This window comes from Eretmochelys imbricata, chromosome 22 (assembly GCF_965152235.1).
Source record: "Eretmochelys imbricata isolate rEreImb1 chromosome 22, rEreImb1.hap1, whole genome shotgun sequence".
Classification (NCBI taxonomy): Eukaryota; Metazoa; Chordata; order Testudines; family Cheloniidae; genus Eretmochelys; species Eretmochelys imbricata.
This window is the reverse complement of record NC_135593.1, coordinates 1,790,306-1,809,744: the sequence shown is the minus strand read 5'-3', so window position 1 is coordinate 1,809,744 and position 19,439 is coordinate 1,790,306. Positions and strand designations below refer to the sequence as shown.

The 19,439-nt window shown below is 45.8% G+C and overlaps 1 protein-coding gene across 1 annotated transcript; it reads left to right on the top strand.

Annotated features, from left to right (window-relative positions):
• The first annotated feature begins 341 nt into the window (after positions 1–341).
• On the top strand, positions 342–11,083 carry LOC144278448 (uncharacterized). The gene is made up of 3 exons (XM_077839750.1): positions 342–1,420; positions 9,063–9,168; positions 9,540–11,083. The coding sequence occupies exons 1-3, from the start codon at positions 1,349–1,351 to the stop codon at positions 10,646–10,648; spliced, it is 1,287 nt and encodes a 428-aa protein (XP_077695876.1). The 5' UTR covers positions 342–1,348; the 3' UTR covers positions 10,649–11,083.
• Positions 11,084–19,439: the final 8,356 nt, after the last annotated feature.

Below are 19,439 nucleotides of genomic sequence, written 5' to 3'. Positions count from 1 at the left end.
TGACTCTACAGGTACCACTAAGGCAATAATCTCCAACCATGCACACCTAAAATGGAATGGACATGAGCAATTCATCTTGAAGAACAATAGTTACGAAAGCTAGGTAACCATTTTTTATGGCTTCAGCACCCCAGAGGAGATGGTGTTTAGGAGGAGTCTCAAATCATTTGGATTCCCTGAAGTGCCATCATGACACAAAGGGGTACTGTCTCCAGAAGGTCTGTCTCAGAGTAGTGGAGCTGTGGGGATCAGCCTTGGTAAAAGCAGAGCCTAAGAAGTAGCACATGATGGGTATGTCTACACTGCCTCTGGGAGAGATCCTCCCAGCCTGGGTCTGCACACTTGTGCTCGTGGGCTTTCTGTAACTGTGTAGATGTTGGGCTGAGCTTGGTCTCTCAAACCAGGGGTAGGCTTGGGAGCCTGAGCCTCCAGTCTGAGCTGCAATGTCTACACAGCTATTTTTAATGTGCTAGCCTGAGCATCATTAACACAAGTGTAGCGAGGTGGTCTGGTTTCCCGCCACCCTGGAGAGGGATGAGCCTCTCTGGATGCCAAAGTGGGCAGAGCCAGCAAACCCTGCATCTGCCCCTCAGAGGTCAAGGTGTAGGACCGGAAGTATAAAAGCCCCACCCCAGAGCTCAGTTGAAACACAGCCACCGGAGAGGCCAGACGCCTGTGGCAGAGCTCCCAGCCATGAGACCACGACGGCCAACCCGAGGACTGGTCAGATCAGCCAATGCCTGATGCTAGCCCGAGCCCAGAGATGCTGCCAAGCTTGCTGTTCACTAGTTACCCCGAGGAGCCTCCAAGCCAACCGAGTGCCAGTTACCCGAGGAGCCCATGGTGTGTGACCCCTTGGAGGATGCCGGCCAGACCAAGGTACCTTTAGAGGGAGAGGTAGGAAGTAGCCTGGGGCAGCCGACTGTAGTCAGGCTGCAACACTGCCAGAACCAATGTCAGTATGTTGAGGCCAGGATCCCCACTGACCCAGCAGCAGGTCTTCTGTTGCTGCTAGGGCCCCGGGCTGGGATGCAGGGGAGTGAGAGGGCCTGCGTCCCCCCTGCCACCCACCTTGCAGGTGGCAGTCTCCCCCTCTCCCAGGCTACTAGGAGCCAGAAGCCTGGGTTTGCTATTGAGCTCTGCCTTTGCTCAGCCCCTGCCTGAGGGCCCTGAGCTACTGACTGTTTGTTGCCCTGCCCTGACTCAGGGCCTGGGCCTGGGCCTTGCTATTGAACTCTTTGTTCAGACAGGCTAATTCCCTGACACACCTGACAGAAGTAGCGAGCCGGCCCGGAGAGTGACCAACCTCGGCCGGCCATGCCTACAACAAGTCTGTGGACCCCGGCTGATGTTGTGCAGACATACTCTAACGGGAGCAGAGCCAGGAGAGCCTGTATCCCCCATCTCCATCATATCAAGTGTAAGCCGCTTATCTTCACTGTCGAGGTCTTTCATGGCCTGTCACTACCTTACATGTCACTGTCTCCGTGCGTCACAACATAGAATACCAAATTCAGGACAAGCTGCTGGGAAAAAGTGCAGACACACCCCAAAACTGGTGGTTATTCTTCCATGAGATATACCAATCCAGCAACAAAAGTAAACTTCTGTCTCACCACACTGGCTAACAAGAAGTCAGAAATGCAGCCTCCTTAGGTATTCCAGTCCTGGATTCAACACCCAGATGCTAGACTTAATGAGGAGTGGTTATTTAAAACCAGTTTCATCTTTCTTCTGATCCCAAAGGACCAGTCACATACCAAGGTCAATATATAACTCACATCTTACCCAATAATCATGCTATTGCCAATCCTTTAGTCTCCAATATCTAAATGTTTATAAAAAGAAAGGCAAGTGAGAGTTAAAGTTGGTTAAAGGAATCAAATACATACAATAAATGCAAAGTTCTTAGATCAGGCTTGTAGCAGTGATGGAATAAACTTCTGGCTTGTTAAGTCTCTGGTTGCTTTCAAATCATTGGAAGGGCCTGAGACCCTTGGTTAGAATGCTCCCATTAGTATAAGTCCATAGTGCAGAGGTTTGAGCAGGAAAGAGGCCAAATGGAGATATTTCCAGGTCCTTTTTATAGCTTTTGCCAGGTGAAGTGAAACTCATTGTTCTCATTGAGGAAAATTACAGGTAACAAGATGGTGTTTGGAGTCACATGAGCAAGTCACATGTCTATGCATGCTTTGCTTAGTCATAGGACAGGCCATCACCCATACTCTAGTTAGAATGTTCACAGGAAAGTCCTTTAAGTATAGATAGGCACACCCCATGGTCCATTTTGAGTTCCTGGATGGGCCATTTAACATGAATAGTCCCTTCAGGATGTGCAGGCTAAATACCTTGTGGGTGTTACCACATGAGCAAACATTTGAAATACAGGTACACAGTTAATATTAATAACTTCAGATACAAAAATGATACATGTATACAAATAGCAGGATCATATTCAGCAAATTATAAGTTTTCTAATGACATCTTACTTGACATACTTTTTATAAGATTTGTTACAATTATATAACAGTGGAGGCAACAATGATTTTGGTCATATTTTAATCTGATAATGCCACAGTCGCCTCTCATTCTCATCCCACTTTTGATCAGCCCATCATGCTAAGTTTTCAGACAAGCCTTTTCATGGACAGGAAAATTACAGTAAAGTCAAAGGAGCAACAAGAAGAAAATCAATGGGGAAATCTGCTCAACATCTTGGTTATCTGTACACAAATGCAAGGAGTATGGGGAAGAAGGAGGAAAAGATGGAAGAATTAATACATAACCTAAATTATGACTTAATTAGCATCACAAAGATTTGGTTGAACAAGTCTCATAACTGGAATATTGGTATAGAGGAGTCTAGCTTGTTCAGGCAGGACAAGCAGGGTAAAAAGGGAGGAGATGTTGCATTCTAGATCAAAAATATATATATTCTTGTTCTCAGGTCCAGAACAAAGTGGGAGGCAGACCAAATGAAGTTCATTAGATAAAGATAACAGGAGAAAAAAATAGGAGTGAGCTCCTGGTCAGAGTCTACTATAGATCATGATATCAGGAAGAGAATGTGGACAAGGCATTTCTAGAGCAAATAAAAGAACTATCAAAAGACAAGACCTAGTAGCCATGCCTGATTTTAACTACCCCAACATCTGTTGGACAAGTAATACAGCAAAACACAAAATGTCCAATAAGTTCTTGGAGTGATTTGGGGACAACCCTTTTATTCCAAAAAATGGCAGAAGTAACCAGAAGGATAGCCATTTCAGATTTGTTTATAGCCAAGATGAAGGAATTGGTAGCGAATCTGAAGGTGGAAGGCAATTGGGTGAAAGTGAACATGAAATGATAAATTTTTGTGATTCTGAGGAAAAAAAGAAGTGAGAGCAGCAGAATAAGGACTTCAGACTTCAACAAACTAAGAGAACTGGTAACTACAGTCATGGGAAGAAAATCTAAGGGAAAAATGAGTACAGGAGAGCTAACAGTTTGTCAAGGAAACACGGCATAACTGCAAACTAACCTGATATGAAGGTGTATCGTTATTGACATAATCTAGGACTGTATAGATAGATCATTGTTGCAACCAAAGTCCTGTAGTGGCACCAAATCTTTATATAAAGGGGGTCAAATGAGGTGTCTAAGACAAGGTGATGGTTTGCTGATTATGATTATGCTGTCTATATGTGTGTATAATTTTGTAGTTGAAGTTATGAATATTGGCTCTATACTGTCTGTAGTTCAAACCTGTGCTATGCTTCTGGGGGACACGCCAGATAAATTGGTGTCAGCTCTGCCTAGCCTGCTTGATGGCCCGTTAAGGATCATCAGCTATACAACTGACCCATTAAGAGAAGGCAGACATGCCTTGGGACTCAGCAAGGTATGCAGGGACATGCCTAGGGACAGAACTCTGAGGTTTTTCCAGGCCATGTGATGGGCAGCTTGTCTTTGGAACAAAGACAGACAGACCACCTGGCAAGAGAGTATAAAAAGCTGCTGCAGCTTCTCCATCTTGTCTTCAATCTGCTTCCTACCTCTGGAAGAACTTTGCTACACTGAAGCTTTGAACAAAGGACTGAACGACCCATCCCAGCTGTGGATATACTCCAGAGACTTTATTTGAACCTGCAGTTTATTCTATCACTGCTGCAAGCCTGAACCAAGAACTTGCCTTTACTGTGTGTAATTGATTCCATTTAACCAATTCTAGCTCTCATCTATATTTCTTTCCTTTTATGAATAAACTTTTAAATTTTAAAGGATTGGCAACAGCGTGATTTGTGGGTAAAATCTGATTTGTATATTGACCTGGGTCTGGGGCTTGGTCCTTTGGGATTGAGAGAACCTTTTTTCTTTTACTGGGGTATTGATTTTCATAACCATTTGTCCCCATAATGAGGGGCACTGGTGGTGATACTGGGAAACTGGAGTGTCTAAGGGAATTGCTTGTGTTACTTGTGGTTAGCCAGTGGGGTAAAACCAAAGTCTTCTCTGGTTTGGCTGGTTTGGTTTGCCTTGGTGTGCATAGAAACCCCAGCCTTGGGCTGTAACTGCCCTGCTTTAAGCAATTTGTCCTGAATTGGCACTCTCAGTTGGGTCCCACCAGAACCAGCCTCGTTACAGAAGGAAAGAAAGGGAGAATAGTAAGAGGCCAAGATAGTAACACAGGAGTGTTTTAATGACCTGAATATCAAAATGGAACCCTACAAAAAATAGAAACATGGACAAATTGTGGGGACGAGTATAGGAGGAGGGCACAAACATGTAGGGACAAATCAGAAAGGGTAAGGGACTAGCAAGGGATAGAAAAGGCAACAAGAAAAGGTTTTATAAATACATTAGGAGCTAGAGCAGGGGTTCTCAAACTGGGGGTCGGGACACTTTAGGGGGGTCACAAAGTTATTACAGGGAAGTCACAAGCTGTCAGCCTTCACCCTAAACCCCACGTTGCCTCCAGCATTTATAATGGTGTTAAAAATATTAAAAAGTGTTTTTAATTTATAAGGCGGGGTCGCTCTCAGAGGCTTGCTATGTGAAAGGGGTCACCAGTACAAAAGTTTGAGAACCACTGAGCTAGAGAAAGACGGAGGAAGGTGTAGCTTAGCAGGGAAGAAAAACTAATAACATCAAGAAAGCTCAGGTATTTCATGCCTGTTTTGCTTCCATCTTTACTAAAAAGGTAAATGGTGAGCAGATACTTAACACAATGAATATTAACAATGAAGAGGAAGGAAGACAAGCCAAAATAGGGAAAGAACAGATTAAAGAATATTTAGATGACTTGAATACATTCAACTTATCAGACGTGATGAAATTCATCTTAGGATACTTAAGAAACTTGCTGAAGCAATCTGGGAATTGTTAGCAATTATCTCTAAGTACTCCCGGAGGAGGAAAACTTAGTACCTGTCTTTAAAAACAGGAACAAAAAGGACTTTGTGACCAGTCCACCCTTACTTCAATACCTGGAAGGATTCTGAAACAAATTATTAAAAAATCAGTTTGTTAGCATCTAGAGAATAATAGTGTCATAAGTTATAGTCAACATGGATTTGTCAAGAAGAAATCATGCCAAGCCAACCTAACTTCATTCTTTGAATGGGTTACTGGCCTAGTGGATGGGGGGAAGCAGTAGATGTGACATATCTTTATTTTAATGAGGCTAATAATAATTGAAAATTTTAAAAAACAGATTGGACAAATAAATGTTTGTGAGGGATGGTCTAGGTTTACTGGGTCCTGTCATAGTACATGGGTCTGGACTTGATGACTTCTTGAGCTCCCTTCCAGCCCGACATTTCTATGGTTCTGTGCTTTCTTCATGCTGCTTCTTGCTTTTTGGAGGAACTCCCCATAAGCATCCCCAGACCTATCTCGTTATCATCCTTCCCATCCCTCCGTACAACTCCCCTGTTCCATGAAGCCTTCAAACATATGACAATGGTTAGGCTGCTGTTGAGCTGAGCCCACTGTTTATCAGGGTGACAAATTCTGTCTTATTGTTTCCTTGTGCTCCCCCGTCACTATTCAGGTCCTGTATTCATTGGACCTGTATTCCCCCTCTATAGTCCAGCAAGGCTGTCCTCTCAGGCTGCCCAGCCGGTACCTCTATTGGGTAGAAACCCACAGCAGTCAGGAGGGAGAGAGATGTATATCCAGGCTGTACAGCTCCCTGCCTATCCTGTGAATTTCCCAGCAAGGCAGATCCCCTCAGCAGGCCTGCTTTGCCTTTCTTCCTCAGAGGCTATGAACAGTGTAACTGCCCTTGCTTAACTTACCACACAGCCATTTCCCAGCAAACAATGATTCTCAAGTTAAAAGATTACAGAATGAATATTTTAAAAAGAATTATAGAACCTATATGCATGCTAATAAGCTTACCAGAGATCACCCCAGCCCCACCAAGGGCTGAGGCAGGTGAACAGACTTCAAACCCCACCAAGAGGTTGTTTTTTTTCTGTGGTCGCAAGCTAATAATTCTTAGCTCAGAACAAACATGCCCATGCATCTAAGAGTTACTCTTTTGTCCAGTTTGGGCCTCTAAACTTTACTCCTGGATGAATTCTGCAGACGTGCAGAATTCATGTGCTGTGCAGAATTTTTTTTCTCTGCAGAAAATGCATTCTGCCAGAGATGTGCTGCAGTTGTACCTTTTGCCCACTTGGGTCTGTTGTGGTGCCAGAACAGAGAGCAGCTGCTCTCAGGCACGACCGGCTCCTGCTGCAGATAAGGAAGAGAAGAGGCTGGTTTCATCATGCTGCCCTAACCATGGGACCAGGTCAGGAGGCACTGGCTATGAGGGGATGGACAGCATAGGCACATGGGGCTGCTGGGTGGTCAGACTGAGGTTCAGAAGAGCTAGTGGGGAGGGACAGATTGGTGTGGGGTCTCAATGGGAGAAGGGGTTTAGGGACACATGGGGACAGGGCAGAGGGGTTGCAGGGACATATAGGAATGGAGGAGAAGGGGTAGCTGAGTGGGGGTGTAGGGACACATGGGGATGGGAGGATGGGTTTGCTGAGTGGGGCTATATGGGGAAGGGGGAGGGAGTGCAGGGACACCTAGGGTAAAGGAGAGGGTGGCTGTGTGGGAGAGGGTGGCTGAGTGGGGGTGCAGAGACCCATGGGGACAGAGGCAGATGTGCCTGACTGAATGAGAGAGAGGCTAGGGGTCAGCCGGAGTCTGCATTGGGGAGGCTCCCTAACAGCCCTCCCCATCAACAACTGTTCTATACTTCTCCCACCCACCCCCCAAAACCCTCCAGATTAACATCCAGCCCCCTTCCCAGCAATTACTTCCATCCTCTCCTCCGTTACCCCTGACTCGCACAAGCCTTTGCACTGCTTCTGGGCATGCTGGAAATACAGTTCTGTATTGTAGTTTAAATGAATTATTACTCAGTTTTATATTAATATCCCCGGTAATGAATCTTTTTGTCAAAAACCATTTCCTTAATCTTTTTTGTGCTATGTATTGATACAGAAATACTTGTTGACAGGTATTTTGAAATAAATTACCAAAATAATTGAAACTGGTGTGATTATAATGTGTTATTTTGACAAATAAAATATAAAGAATTCTAAAATATTGTGAGCAGAATTTTTAATTTTTTGGCACAGAATGCTCCCAGGAGTAGAACTTAGGTTCATGTAACAGGTGATCAGCAGGCAATGGTTTCTCCTCAGGGTGAAGCTTCCATAGGTTTTATGTGGAGGTGAGACATTGCCTTCTTCTCCCACTGTGTATTTCCTAGGGATCTGTCCCACTTAACTTTGTCTAGCACATTGTTTCAAAGAGTCCTTTGAAGCTCATAACACTTTCTTGGACTTTTGTTAGCCAGGTCCCCTCCCCAGAGATGTTACAGACCATCCTACAGTAATACATACACACTCTTATTTTTAAAACAATAAACTGCTAGGATACTGAAAACTTAATTCAATAAGGTTTGAGTTAATTCAGTAATGATGGTCCAGGATATTGCAGAAAATTGTCATCACTGTCAAACCCATGTCTATTTGTATCCATCCTTCTCTTGTCTTGTTCTTAGATTCTCATATTTTGGGGCAAAGAGTTTTTTGTTCTGTGTTTGTAGAATATCCAGAAGATCCTGGTCCATTATTTGCACTACTAGGTATTATGATAATAGAAATCATAAATGATAATAATGGGGAGGTTGTGGTTAGTGATGTGTGTGTCAGAAAGTAGGGAGAGGAAGGCTTTGGGCAAAGAGCTCCTGTGAGCCAGGAGTGCTGGAGGGGGTAGTGGTGGAGATCACATGGAACAGCTGCTGTAGGGAGTTAGGATGCTGTGGAGGGCTGGAAGAAATGGAACTCAAGGATCTGGAAGGGTTGCTGCTGATTAGAGTAATGGGAGCATGGGTGCTGGGTAGTGGGTGCTCCAGGAAAAAGGGGTGCTAGCAACGGGAGGGAGAAATGGTACACATTTTTGGCAGGATCTCTTGGGAATCAGGACCATGGAACAATTGAGACAGTGGGATTATGGGGTGAAAATGGTTGGGGAGCAGAGACTTTGGGAGTACTGATAACAAGGAGGGCTGTGCGTAATGGGAGGGGAGGAGAACATAAGGAGTGGCTGTTCCTTGGGTCCCAGGAGGCAGCGAAGGGCAAAATTAATTGGAGAATGGTGCGTGGAGGTCCTAGTGATTGGCAGGGCTAGCTCCCTCTCTGTGCCCTTCTTTGTCTCTCTGTCTCCCCTCAGCTGTCAGGCCTTGTGCCTTTCCTCCTCCTGCACTGTCTCTGGGCTTCTCTCTGTCAGAAAAAAGCAGTTCCAGGGGGATTTACCCTCTGCCTGGAGTCTTCCCTTTCTGTGACATGGAGTTAGGTGCTCTTTGATCGTGACTGTCTGGCTATGTGTTCCCAGTAGGCATGGGCACAGTTGAACCCCTCATAAGAAGAGTGTCTGCACCTTTGGGAACACTGGGAGCTGGCCCCATGATTTTACTGCTTGAAAATGGGCTGGGGTTAAAATAACAGAAGTTTTTGTGTGTGTGACAAAATGTCCCATGAATTTACCTTATCTCACTTGTCTCACTTGATCAGGGTTTCCAGTTTCCAAACCTGATGTCACCTCCCAGAAGGAGCAAAGGGAAGAGCCGTTTTCCCCAGATCTCAGAGGAAAGTGAGATTCTGAGAGGCTGCTGTACAGGTGAGTGATCATTAAACCAATTCAAATACTGTCAGTTCCTGAAGGAAACAGCTGGGATTCCCAACAAAGACCTGTGAGCTGTCTGAATTCAGGAATGTCCCCAGCGGGTGTCCTATGCTCAGGGCAAATATTGCTCATGGCTTCCTATCCACCCTGACTAACTCATGGCAGTAGCTCCCTCCCTGAACTTCCTTCTCCCTGAGTGTTTGGATGGGAGCTGGATGCAGAATTGATCCCCTACTCTCTCCCATTTAGGGAAGAGTTTGGGGAAATTCAGTCCCTGATTTTTTCCCATCTCCAGCTCTTCTTTTGGTTTGTTCTCCCCTTTTCCATTCTGGTTTCTGAGGGTTTTTCTTTCTCTGTACCACCAGGTGATGGGATGGTGAATGAGACCATGGCGCAGGATCCTCAGCAGGAAGGTGATGAGGAAGTGGAACCACATGGGGTGTTACTGCAAAGATGCAAAGGGAGTGTGTCCAGGAGTAGTGAGCAGGAAAAAGCCTGTGAGAATCAGTACAGGCCAGAGAAGCAGCAGAGAAACCAGCCAACACAGAAAGCTGGTCAATCTGTTAATTATCAGGGAACTCAGAAAGACAACAAGAAAACCATGGCCCAGCAGATTATCCTCATGGGAGAAAGAAATAAAACATGCATTGAGTGTGGGAAAAAGTTCAGTAAGCGAGCACACCTTATTATCCATCAGAGAAGCCACACAGGGGATAAACCCTATGAATGCTGTGAGTGTGGGAAAACCTTCGCTCAGAGATCAAACCTTACTACGCATCAGAGAATCCACACAGGAGAGAAACCCTATGAATGCTGTGAGTGTCGAAAATCCTTCACTGATCACTCAACCCTTATTAATCACCAGAGAATCCACACAGGGGAGAAACCCTATGAATGCTGTGACTGTGGGAAATGCTTCTCTCGGAGCTTACACCTTATTCAGCATCAGAGAATCCACACAGGGGAGAAACCCTATGAATGCTGTGAATGCGGGCAAACCTTCGCTCAGAGCTCACAGCTTATTAGACATCAGCGGATCCACACAGGGGAGAAACCCTATGAATGCTGTGAATGCGGGAAAACCTTCACTGGTAGTTCAAACCTTATTAGCCATCAGAGAATCCACACAGGGGAAAAACCCTATGAATGCTGTGAGTGTGGGAAAACGTTCACTGATAGCTCAACCCTTATTAGTCACCAGAGAATCCACACCAGAGAGAAACCCTATCGATGCTGTGAATGTGGGAAAACTTTCTCTTGGAGCTCAGCTCTTATTCAACATCAGAGAATCCACACAGGGGAGAAACCCTATGAATGCTGTGAGTGCAGGAAAACCTTTTCTCAGAGCTCAGCCCTTATTCAACATCAAAGAATCCACACAGGGGAGAAACCCTATGCATGTTGTGAGTGCGGGAAAACCTTTGCTCAGAGCTCAAAACTTATTAGACATCAGAGGATCCACACAAGAGAGTGACCCTATGAATTTTATGAATATGACAAGTTCTTATATCCGAACTCAGCCTTTCTTTATCATTAGAGATGCTGCAAGGGAGTTAGAGACCATACAAACCCTGTCTAGAAAAGAATGTTTTCCTTTTGCTAATTCCCACATAATGAAATTGAAGGCATCATTTGTGTCCCTGTGATATTTCAGTTCCCCTAGATGAGTTGTCTGCTTTTCCCTTCTGTAGCACATCTTCCCTTAGGGAGAATCCCAGAGTCTTTATGATCAACTGCTTTGTTCTATGTCATGGAAGTGTGTCTCTCAAACAAGAATGTCCATCAACTCCAGAGGTTTAATGTACTTGAGCCTTGATTCCACTAGGATTTACCTAGCTTCAGTTAGTGATCTTGATGTAAAGACAAGGTTTTTTTCAATTAAAAAAAAAAATACCGTGGCCACTATAAATGGACTATCAAATTTTGTGAAGACCTGAGATAACATCCATCATTTTTCCTAGTGTAAACAAATTCGGAGCATCACATTTATACTTTTCCTCCCACTGCAAAGCAATTGTTGGTTACCACATTCCCTCGCTATGGACAGATTGTCTCATTCCCAGTTGTTTTCACATTGCACTGGGTTCTGCTGAATGTTTTTATACCATTTTAAATACATATAAAGATAACAAAGAGAAGGAGTAGGATTAGGGATAGGAAAATAAAAGTTTTTTCAACCTCTGTGACACCTGAAAAAGAAGTGGTGAGTCGCAGGGATTACTCCAGCAGTGTTTCTCTCTTTGATCCAGAATTTATGTAGAATTAGTTTTCCACTTTCTACATCTCCACCTCTCACTGTTGTCTTATGATTCAGTGTTATCAGCCCTCTGCGTGGGAATAACACTTGGATTTGATCCTAAACCATAGTAATTCAGGGCCTGAGATGAAAGTGTCAAATACCTGGAAGGGGAATTTTAATTAATCTCACCTGCAGTATAATAATTTGGAGTTCAAATCTCAGTTTCCAACTATTGGAAAGCCTTTTCTAGGATTTTTCCTATTGAGATGGGATTGTTTGGAGATAGAGAGGCTGGGATTTTTTCCAGTTACGATGATGCTAGAAGTTTTGTAAATGATACCACTCAATAGTAATGAGTGAAGCAGGTTTCAATGAGTCAGAAGAGAACATAATGGGAGAATATCTTGTTTTGATTCTGAGTCATCACCTTTAACTTGCTCTGGAATTTCTAGTTCAGCGGTCCCCAACCTTTCTGTGGGAATAGCACATTGGCGCCCGCCACAGTCTGTTGGGAATAGCAAACACCCCACCTCCAAAATGCTGCTGAGAAGTGGCAGTGGAAAGAAGCCTCACCGCCGAGAAATGGCAACGCTTCTCGATGGCATTTCGGCAGGCCATTCTCAGGTGGCTGTGCCCGGCGGTGGCATTTCAGCAGCATAGTGTCCTGCGGGTGTTGGGGACCCCGTTCTAGTTAGTCTTTTCTTATTTTATTTTTGCTTTTCCCTGCCCCCTCCATGCTGAGATGGAGAAACTTCAAGTGCAGTTTAATCAAACAGGAGAGAATACTCCAAACTTACTGTTTTTATGTCTCGCATCTGAAATGGTCAACAGCAGCCCACCCCAAATTGCACAACTAACTGAAATAAACTGGATACAATCAATCAGAGTGTTGTTCAGTTGTTTAGGTCAATATTGTATCACATGATCCGGGGAGAGAATTCCACAGTAAGTGACTAGGAACTAAGCAAAAGGTGCATATGTTTGTTTCCCAAGGCAATTGTGACCCAGACTCTTGTGACAGACGATATCCCAGTGTTCACACCCTACACACATTTGCAGTAATTTTAGTGCAAGGCATTGAGAGATTACACTCCATATCCTTTATGAAAATATGCTTATGGTATGGATATGACATAATAGAAATCCTTTCTGCAAGATGGCTCATGTAAGGTATCATTGGACAGGTTATGATTTACTGAATGTGATTATCCAATGTATTTGCATGTATCATTTCTTTAGCTAAAGTTGGAATATCAACTATGTAACAATTACAACTCAGAGTGTATTGGGAAGATACCCACCAGATGATGGCCCATCAAATCTGGTGGCCTATCAGAAAGACACAACAAGACTGGAAAGATACTAATCTCTCTCCTTCCTGGGATCTAGCCGTGTCACAGCTACATCAGGTGGTCTTGTCTCCTGATACTAAACATTATCTTGGACTTCTTGTAACTTTCCACTACAAGGAGAAGGAGTGTCAAGTTTGGGAAGCAAAAGATTCCTAGCTTATGTAAATCTTAGGGAAGGGTGGGGAGGAGGGCAATCGAGACTTTCCTCCATTGTCTTCCCAAGAAGAAGGACTGCTGAAAGTACCTGGAGGAACAGAGGAACTAACCTGAAGGGAAAGGCAGGGGAGAGTCCAGACCAAGGCAGGGTTCTGGTCTGCAAGAAGAAATAACTGGGACTTTGAGCAACAGAAACTCTTCATTCTGCCTAATTCAACATTTAGGGTAAGAAACTACATTCGGTATTCTGTATCTTTAGTGAATCAAGCTTAGTTTGCGTGTTTTGTTTTATTTGCTTAGTAATCTGTTTTATACTCACAATTTTTCTGTAGTTAATAAAGTGACTAAGTGATAGCAAACAGGTAATCTGCTATGATCTAACAAATAAACAAGAAACTGCAAACTAAGCCTACTATACTAGGTAAATAGGATTTGAATTAGCAATTTCTCACCCTGACTGATAATACAAGCAGTCCACCAAGTTTTCATACACAGGTTCGAAATCTCTTTAGCCTGGGACCAGCACTTCCCCCAGTTCAGTCTTTGTTCCTCAGATATTTCCAGGAGTTCTCTTGGGTGGGGAGTGAGGCCCAGAGATGATGTCACTCCTCATTTTATGTAGTTTTTCCATGTGATGGGAACCCTTTGTTTCAAGCTAAGTTCACAGCCCAGTTTGTGGAAAGATCTAGGTACCAAAGTGGAGCTCAGTGTCATGTGGTCTGGTCACATGCCTTTGCCTGCCTTGCTGAGTCATAGCAGCCATTACTCAGATTGTCTGGTGCGTTCTCAAGAAGGCTGAGCTCTTCCATGCTCCATTGTCTTTGTTGATGAGCCATCACCACTTGTCTAGCTTCTACATTGTTGTACCTGAAAGGCTAGTTCTGGATGTTACCCAGAGTAAGCACATTTGAAATACAGATACCTAGTCAATATTCATACCTCCAGATACAAAAATGATACATGCATACAAATAGGATAATCATATTTAGCAAATCATAACTTTTCAATGGACACCTTACATGACATATTTGTACAAGATGCATTATAGCTATGTCTTAATCATATCATAATGATACCAGTATGATGAATATGGGGTGCAGTGTCACAGTGGTGAAACCTTGCAAAAGACAGGCTGTGAGCAGAAGTCAAGCTCTGCCTGCATGCAGGCTCACAGAATCTGTCAACAGGGCTCATATTGCAAAAACATTCACATTCCTGAGAAGTGTTAGGCTCAGGACATTCACAGAAACACATTCCAGAAGGATGGTATCAGAACCCCCTGACTTCTCTTAAAGATGGGGTCAGGATGACAGTGTGATGGATAGAGATGTTTTGATCGTACCAACATGTACAAGGTAAAGGGTGGTTACTGACCATATCAGAGGGGCAATATGAAATTTGTTTGTATCAGTGTACAAAATAGAGTCTTGGAGGAAGTGTCTTTGGCTAGCCTAGGGGAAGTGGAAAGTCCCACCACTGACTGAGCTGGTCCATTGTGACAAGCATACATGTGGTAGTGGTCCTGTAGAGTCTACAGGATACTAGGACTGTGCTTCATTAATAAAGTTGGCTGGGTGCCTTTGCTACTAAACAGGTCTGTGGTGATGGGGCAGTTTGATCAGAACCTGATGTATGGGCTATTTGGCCAGAGCCAGTGCAACACAGAGAGAACGCACACATGCAGACATCTGACAACTGCAGTGTTATATGTGAAGTAGTAAACACAAGCTGCAATCATGACTAATAGTATGTTATCCATATAAAGCTGGGGAGTGGCCAAAACCAATTCCTCAGAGGCAAAGGGCAGCTGATGCCTCACCCAAGTGTAAAGGACCATTGCCTGCGAATTGACCATTCTTTGCCAGGAAAGGGGCTGGGCAAAAAAATTCTACATTTTAGCAAAGAAACATGGAGTTCCTGTTCACACAGACTACCTGTAGTCTTGCTCCCAGCTGGGAATGCTTCTCAAAGTGGGAACAGAACTATAAAACAAAGGGGCAGACCCCACCCCCCCAACACCCCTTTTCTCTCCCTGCTCATTGGATTCTCTGCACCTGTGAAGACAAAATGACACAGCCCTTAAGCTTTGATTGAGATGTTCTACTCAGCACGTGCTTCAGGAGTAAGACTACTGAAGCACATGCTGAGAAAAATTTGCTTTGAAACTAAGAATTTCTTAAGTATGTGTTAGGAAGCATTTTATCTTTATTTTTTGTAACCATTTATGACTTTTAAGCCACATTACCTGTACTCTCATAAAATCTCTTTGTAGTTGTTAAACTTGTTTTCTGTGTTAAATACAGTGTGTTTAAACTGAAGTTTCTGAATAGCTATTTGAAATAATAAGATGGTATATTATTCTTTTAAAGGTTTATTGGACTTCAAATATTTTGTAGTGTCCAGGAGAGTACTGGGCAGTACAAGACATACATTTCTGGGGAAAATCTGGGACTGGGGTGTGTGTGTTAGGGCTCACTATAAAGTGTAGTAGAAAGAGAGCCTAAGATATGAGGTGTGGTAAAAGGGGCCTGGTGTAAGGCCTAAGGCTGCTACTAAATTCAGGCCCTGCTGAGAGAAAGCAAAGTTAGCAAGAGTCAAGGTATGAGCAGCAGTCAGGCCCTGTTACAAAACATGCTTATGTGGAAGTTCACAGGACCTAGCAGTGTTATGCTTATAAGAAGCATACACAATTTTTAAAAAAGAGGGTAAGGCAATATGCCACATTTATTGAGAGTACAGTTTAAGCATTAAAATCAGCATATGCTTTCATACATGCACACACACCAAAAGGTTCTGCAACTGGATCTTATAGTTACCAGTCCATAGTGTTGCTTGGTCAGTTCCAGTGGCCAGCTGAAACTGCACATGAGGGAGGGGAGCTGGACTTCTGTCAAACACATTCAAAGCTCCAATGTTGATGCAGAATGAACCCAAAGTCCCACAGCAATACACCTTTCTTTTATAGTGATAAGTTCCCATACAAGTCTCTGGACCTTGCTGTGTCATACCAGAGCTGTCAATCATGAGGTATTCAAGGTTGCTCTTAATTAGCATTATTTTGAGTTGTTACCAGGAGGATCCACAACTGTTTCTGATCTTGTCCTTATGGCTCAACTCCTTCTCTTGTCCTTGGGGTGTATGCCTTTAGGGTTGTCAATTTGCCATCTGGGTGATTGATAATAAAGATGGTGTCTCTTGACTCCTCCACTCCCTTCTTGATCATCCGACCCAGTTGTTCTTTCTTAGTTAATTACCATACATTTTTTACTCACACCAAACAATAGATAAGGCAATTACAGCCATAGAACTTCTATCCATCTAAGAACAGATGTTAACCCAATCAGCAAAAAATAAACTCAAAACAATTTCTTCTTACTAATTCAAGGCGACAATTTATTTTAGCAAAATTAGCAAAATGGAGTATAAGGCAAAATAAGCAAAATGGAGTACAATTTTACATGAGACAATTTCTTCCCATTAGGCTTTTGGCCTACAGCAGAAACAGGGCTGGTATTGCAAAAACACAAGGACTCCGAGCCTAAGTATTCACATAAACATTCCAGAGGTGTAGTATCAGAATACGCTGATGCAAAGTTATGGTGTAAACACACTCCCCGAAGATGATACAGAGACACATTTGGCCCCTCTTAAAGAAAAGGTCAGGATGATAGCGTGATGGATAGAGATGTTTTGATTGAACCAACATGTACAAGGTAAAGGGTGGTAACTGACCACATGAGAAGGGCAATCCGTAACTTGTTAATATCAGTGCATAAAAGAGGGGCCTCAGGAGGGGTGTCTTTGTCCAGCTGAGGAGTGGAAAATCTTGCCAGATGAGTGGGAGAGCCCTGCCTCTGCTGCGTGTAGTCTGGCAGGGCCTGTGAAGGAGGGTGCGGTGAGGGTGCAGCTGGGCATGAGAGAGGGCCTGCCCCAGGAAGAGTTTTCCCTCCCTCGTGCCATCCCACTGCTAGCTCCCCGAGTCCCTGTGCCATCGCCCTTGTCCCCGGCCTGGTCACTGCTAGCCAGCCCACAGATGACACATGGAGGGCTGGGGCCCTTGTACAGGGGAAGCAGGGCAAATGGAAGGTTCAGGCTCAGTTCCTCCCCTCTGCTGCTCCTGTAAGAACAGGAAGGGGGCCATAGATGCCAAACCTTCTGCCTTGCCCTCCTTCCACCGGAGCTGGCTGGGGAAGATGTGGCAGCAATAGGGGGCAGCGCTGCTCCTCCTTTGGGGTCCCTCCTTGAGGGGACCTCTGGTGGTCCCCCTCCCACCCTCTTGCTACCTAAGCCCCCTGCAAGCTCCAAGGCAAGTATCGCTTCAAGTGCCGGTGGGGAGGTCCCTGGGGAGGTGGGAGACGTCTCCTCCATATTGAAGGAGATTGAGGCCCAGGGTCTGACCCTGGTCACACAGGGGAAGAATGATTCTCTGCCAGCAGGCCTCGCTCTTGGTAACTTTACACCACCCTCCTCTCCCCATGACCACTGCTTCCACTCTCACTTCTGGGGAGCCCCTGGACCCTTCCACCTGCCCAGTCGCGCACACCTCACTGAAGGCCACCAAGCCCATCGAGGCAACAGCCCATGCCATGTGGCCAGGCCCTGAGTCACCAGGGGCACCTCTTGTTGTTGCAGGGCAACCAACCTCCTTTCTGGGTGGGGACCCCGCTGCCAATTCTCCATCCATCGATGCCATGGCTGCAGCACCCACCATGGAGAAAGAGCCTGGCATCACCGAGGGCCCCATTCCCATTCCCCTAACACCTGAGCCCAGCCAAGAGATGCCTCCCTGGGTTGCCTGGCTGCTGGGGCTCATGGTCCCATTTCCACCCCTCTCCCTGACCCCGTTCCTGATCCCTGCCCCAACCCCTGATGCTGATCCTGTCCCCCTCCACCTCCCGAGCTGCTGCTGCCCCTGGGGTTGACCAGTGGATGACCCCCAGGGCATGGCCTTCATGTTCCCTGGTCCTGATCTCCTAAGGGCTGCTATTTTCCCTCCTGCCCACTGAGCCAGGGTCTGAGGAGGGCTGTGTGGGGCCGGCCCGTTGGGCACCATGCTGGAGGTCTTCCCCCTGCCTGCCCATTGTGGTAGGCCATGGGGCTTTGACAGGGGCCCCACCAGAGGACAGCCAGGGGCCTGTGACCCCACCCCCTGATAGGTTGCGAGAGGAGCTGCAAGAGTTTCTCAGGATGTCTGTCGGTCCTGGAACAAGGTGCAGCTTGCTCTCCAGCTCTGAGGGGAATTTTATCAAATCCTCCAGGCCATGAGGACCATTTTGGGGGAGAGTAAAGGGACAGAGAGGCTGGCTGCTTCGGCCTACCAGAGGGCCCACTGCTTCTGTGACTCCCAGCTTACATAAGGGATTGGTCACTTATTACTGCATGGCCCAACAGTGTCCCTGCCAGCAAGGATTCCCCCGCAGCCCTCCCTATGATGCCCATTACCTTCACTACATTAAACACCTGGGGCTGTAGGGTGGAACTCTGCAGGTGCCAGATGCTCTCCTTTTTTGGGGGGGGGTACTCTGTGGTTTTCCTGCAGGAGACCCATATGGATCCAACAGCTGAAGCAAGTTGGTGGCTGGAGTGGGGGGACAGGGTTCATTTTAGCCATCTCACAGCTCATACAGCTAGAGTGGTTACCCTGTTCTCCCCTGACCTATGGCCCGAGATACTGGGGGTTACTGAGGCTGTGCCGGGCCACCTGCTGCACCTCTGGGTCTGCATGGAAGGCCTGGTGGTCAATCTCATCAATGTTTATGCCCCAACATTGGGCCCAGTGCAGCTACACCTTTTTTAACTGGCGTCTGCCCTCCTCAGCTCCTTGGATCCTCACGAGTGCCTGGTCCTGGACAGGGACTTAACACCGTCCTCGAGGAACAGGACTGCTTGGGGACCGAGCAGTTCCCGGCTGTTGTGGACATCTTCTGGGAAATTGTGGACCATCACTCCCTGGTGGATGTCTGGCGCGACCACCACCTGGATGACGTGTTGACGTTCACCTTTGTCCGGGTGGAGGCCCATCAGTCATGCCACTCCTGGTGGGACCACATTTATTTATCATGCTGTCACCTTTCACAGGCCCATTCCTCCAGCATCCAGCCAACCCCATTCTCAGATCTCCATCTGGCAACTGTGACGGCCTCTCTTAGCACAGAGAGGCAGGGGCCAGCCTATTGGCACTTTAATAACAGCTTGTTGGAGGATGTGGGCTTTGTGGAATCCCTCCAGGAGTTCTGGCTGGCCTGGTGAGGGCAGAGGTGTGTCTTTCCCTTGGCGCAGTGGTGGTGGGATGTGGGGAAGGTGAACACCTGCTCTTCTGTCATGACTACACCTGGCACACCAGCCGGTGGAGGGATAAAGTGATAGAACAGTTGAAATGGGAGGTCTTAGAGTAGAAGAGGCATCTGGCCACCAGCCCTGTGGATCCATCCTTTGGTGGAGCATGCTGGAAGAAATGGGAGGAGCTCCGGGCCCTTGAGAACCATTGGGTCCGGGGTGCCTTTGTTCAATCCTGCATC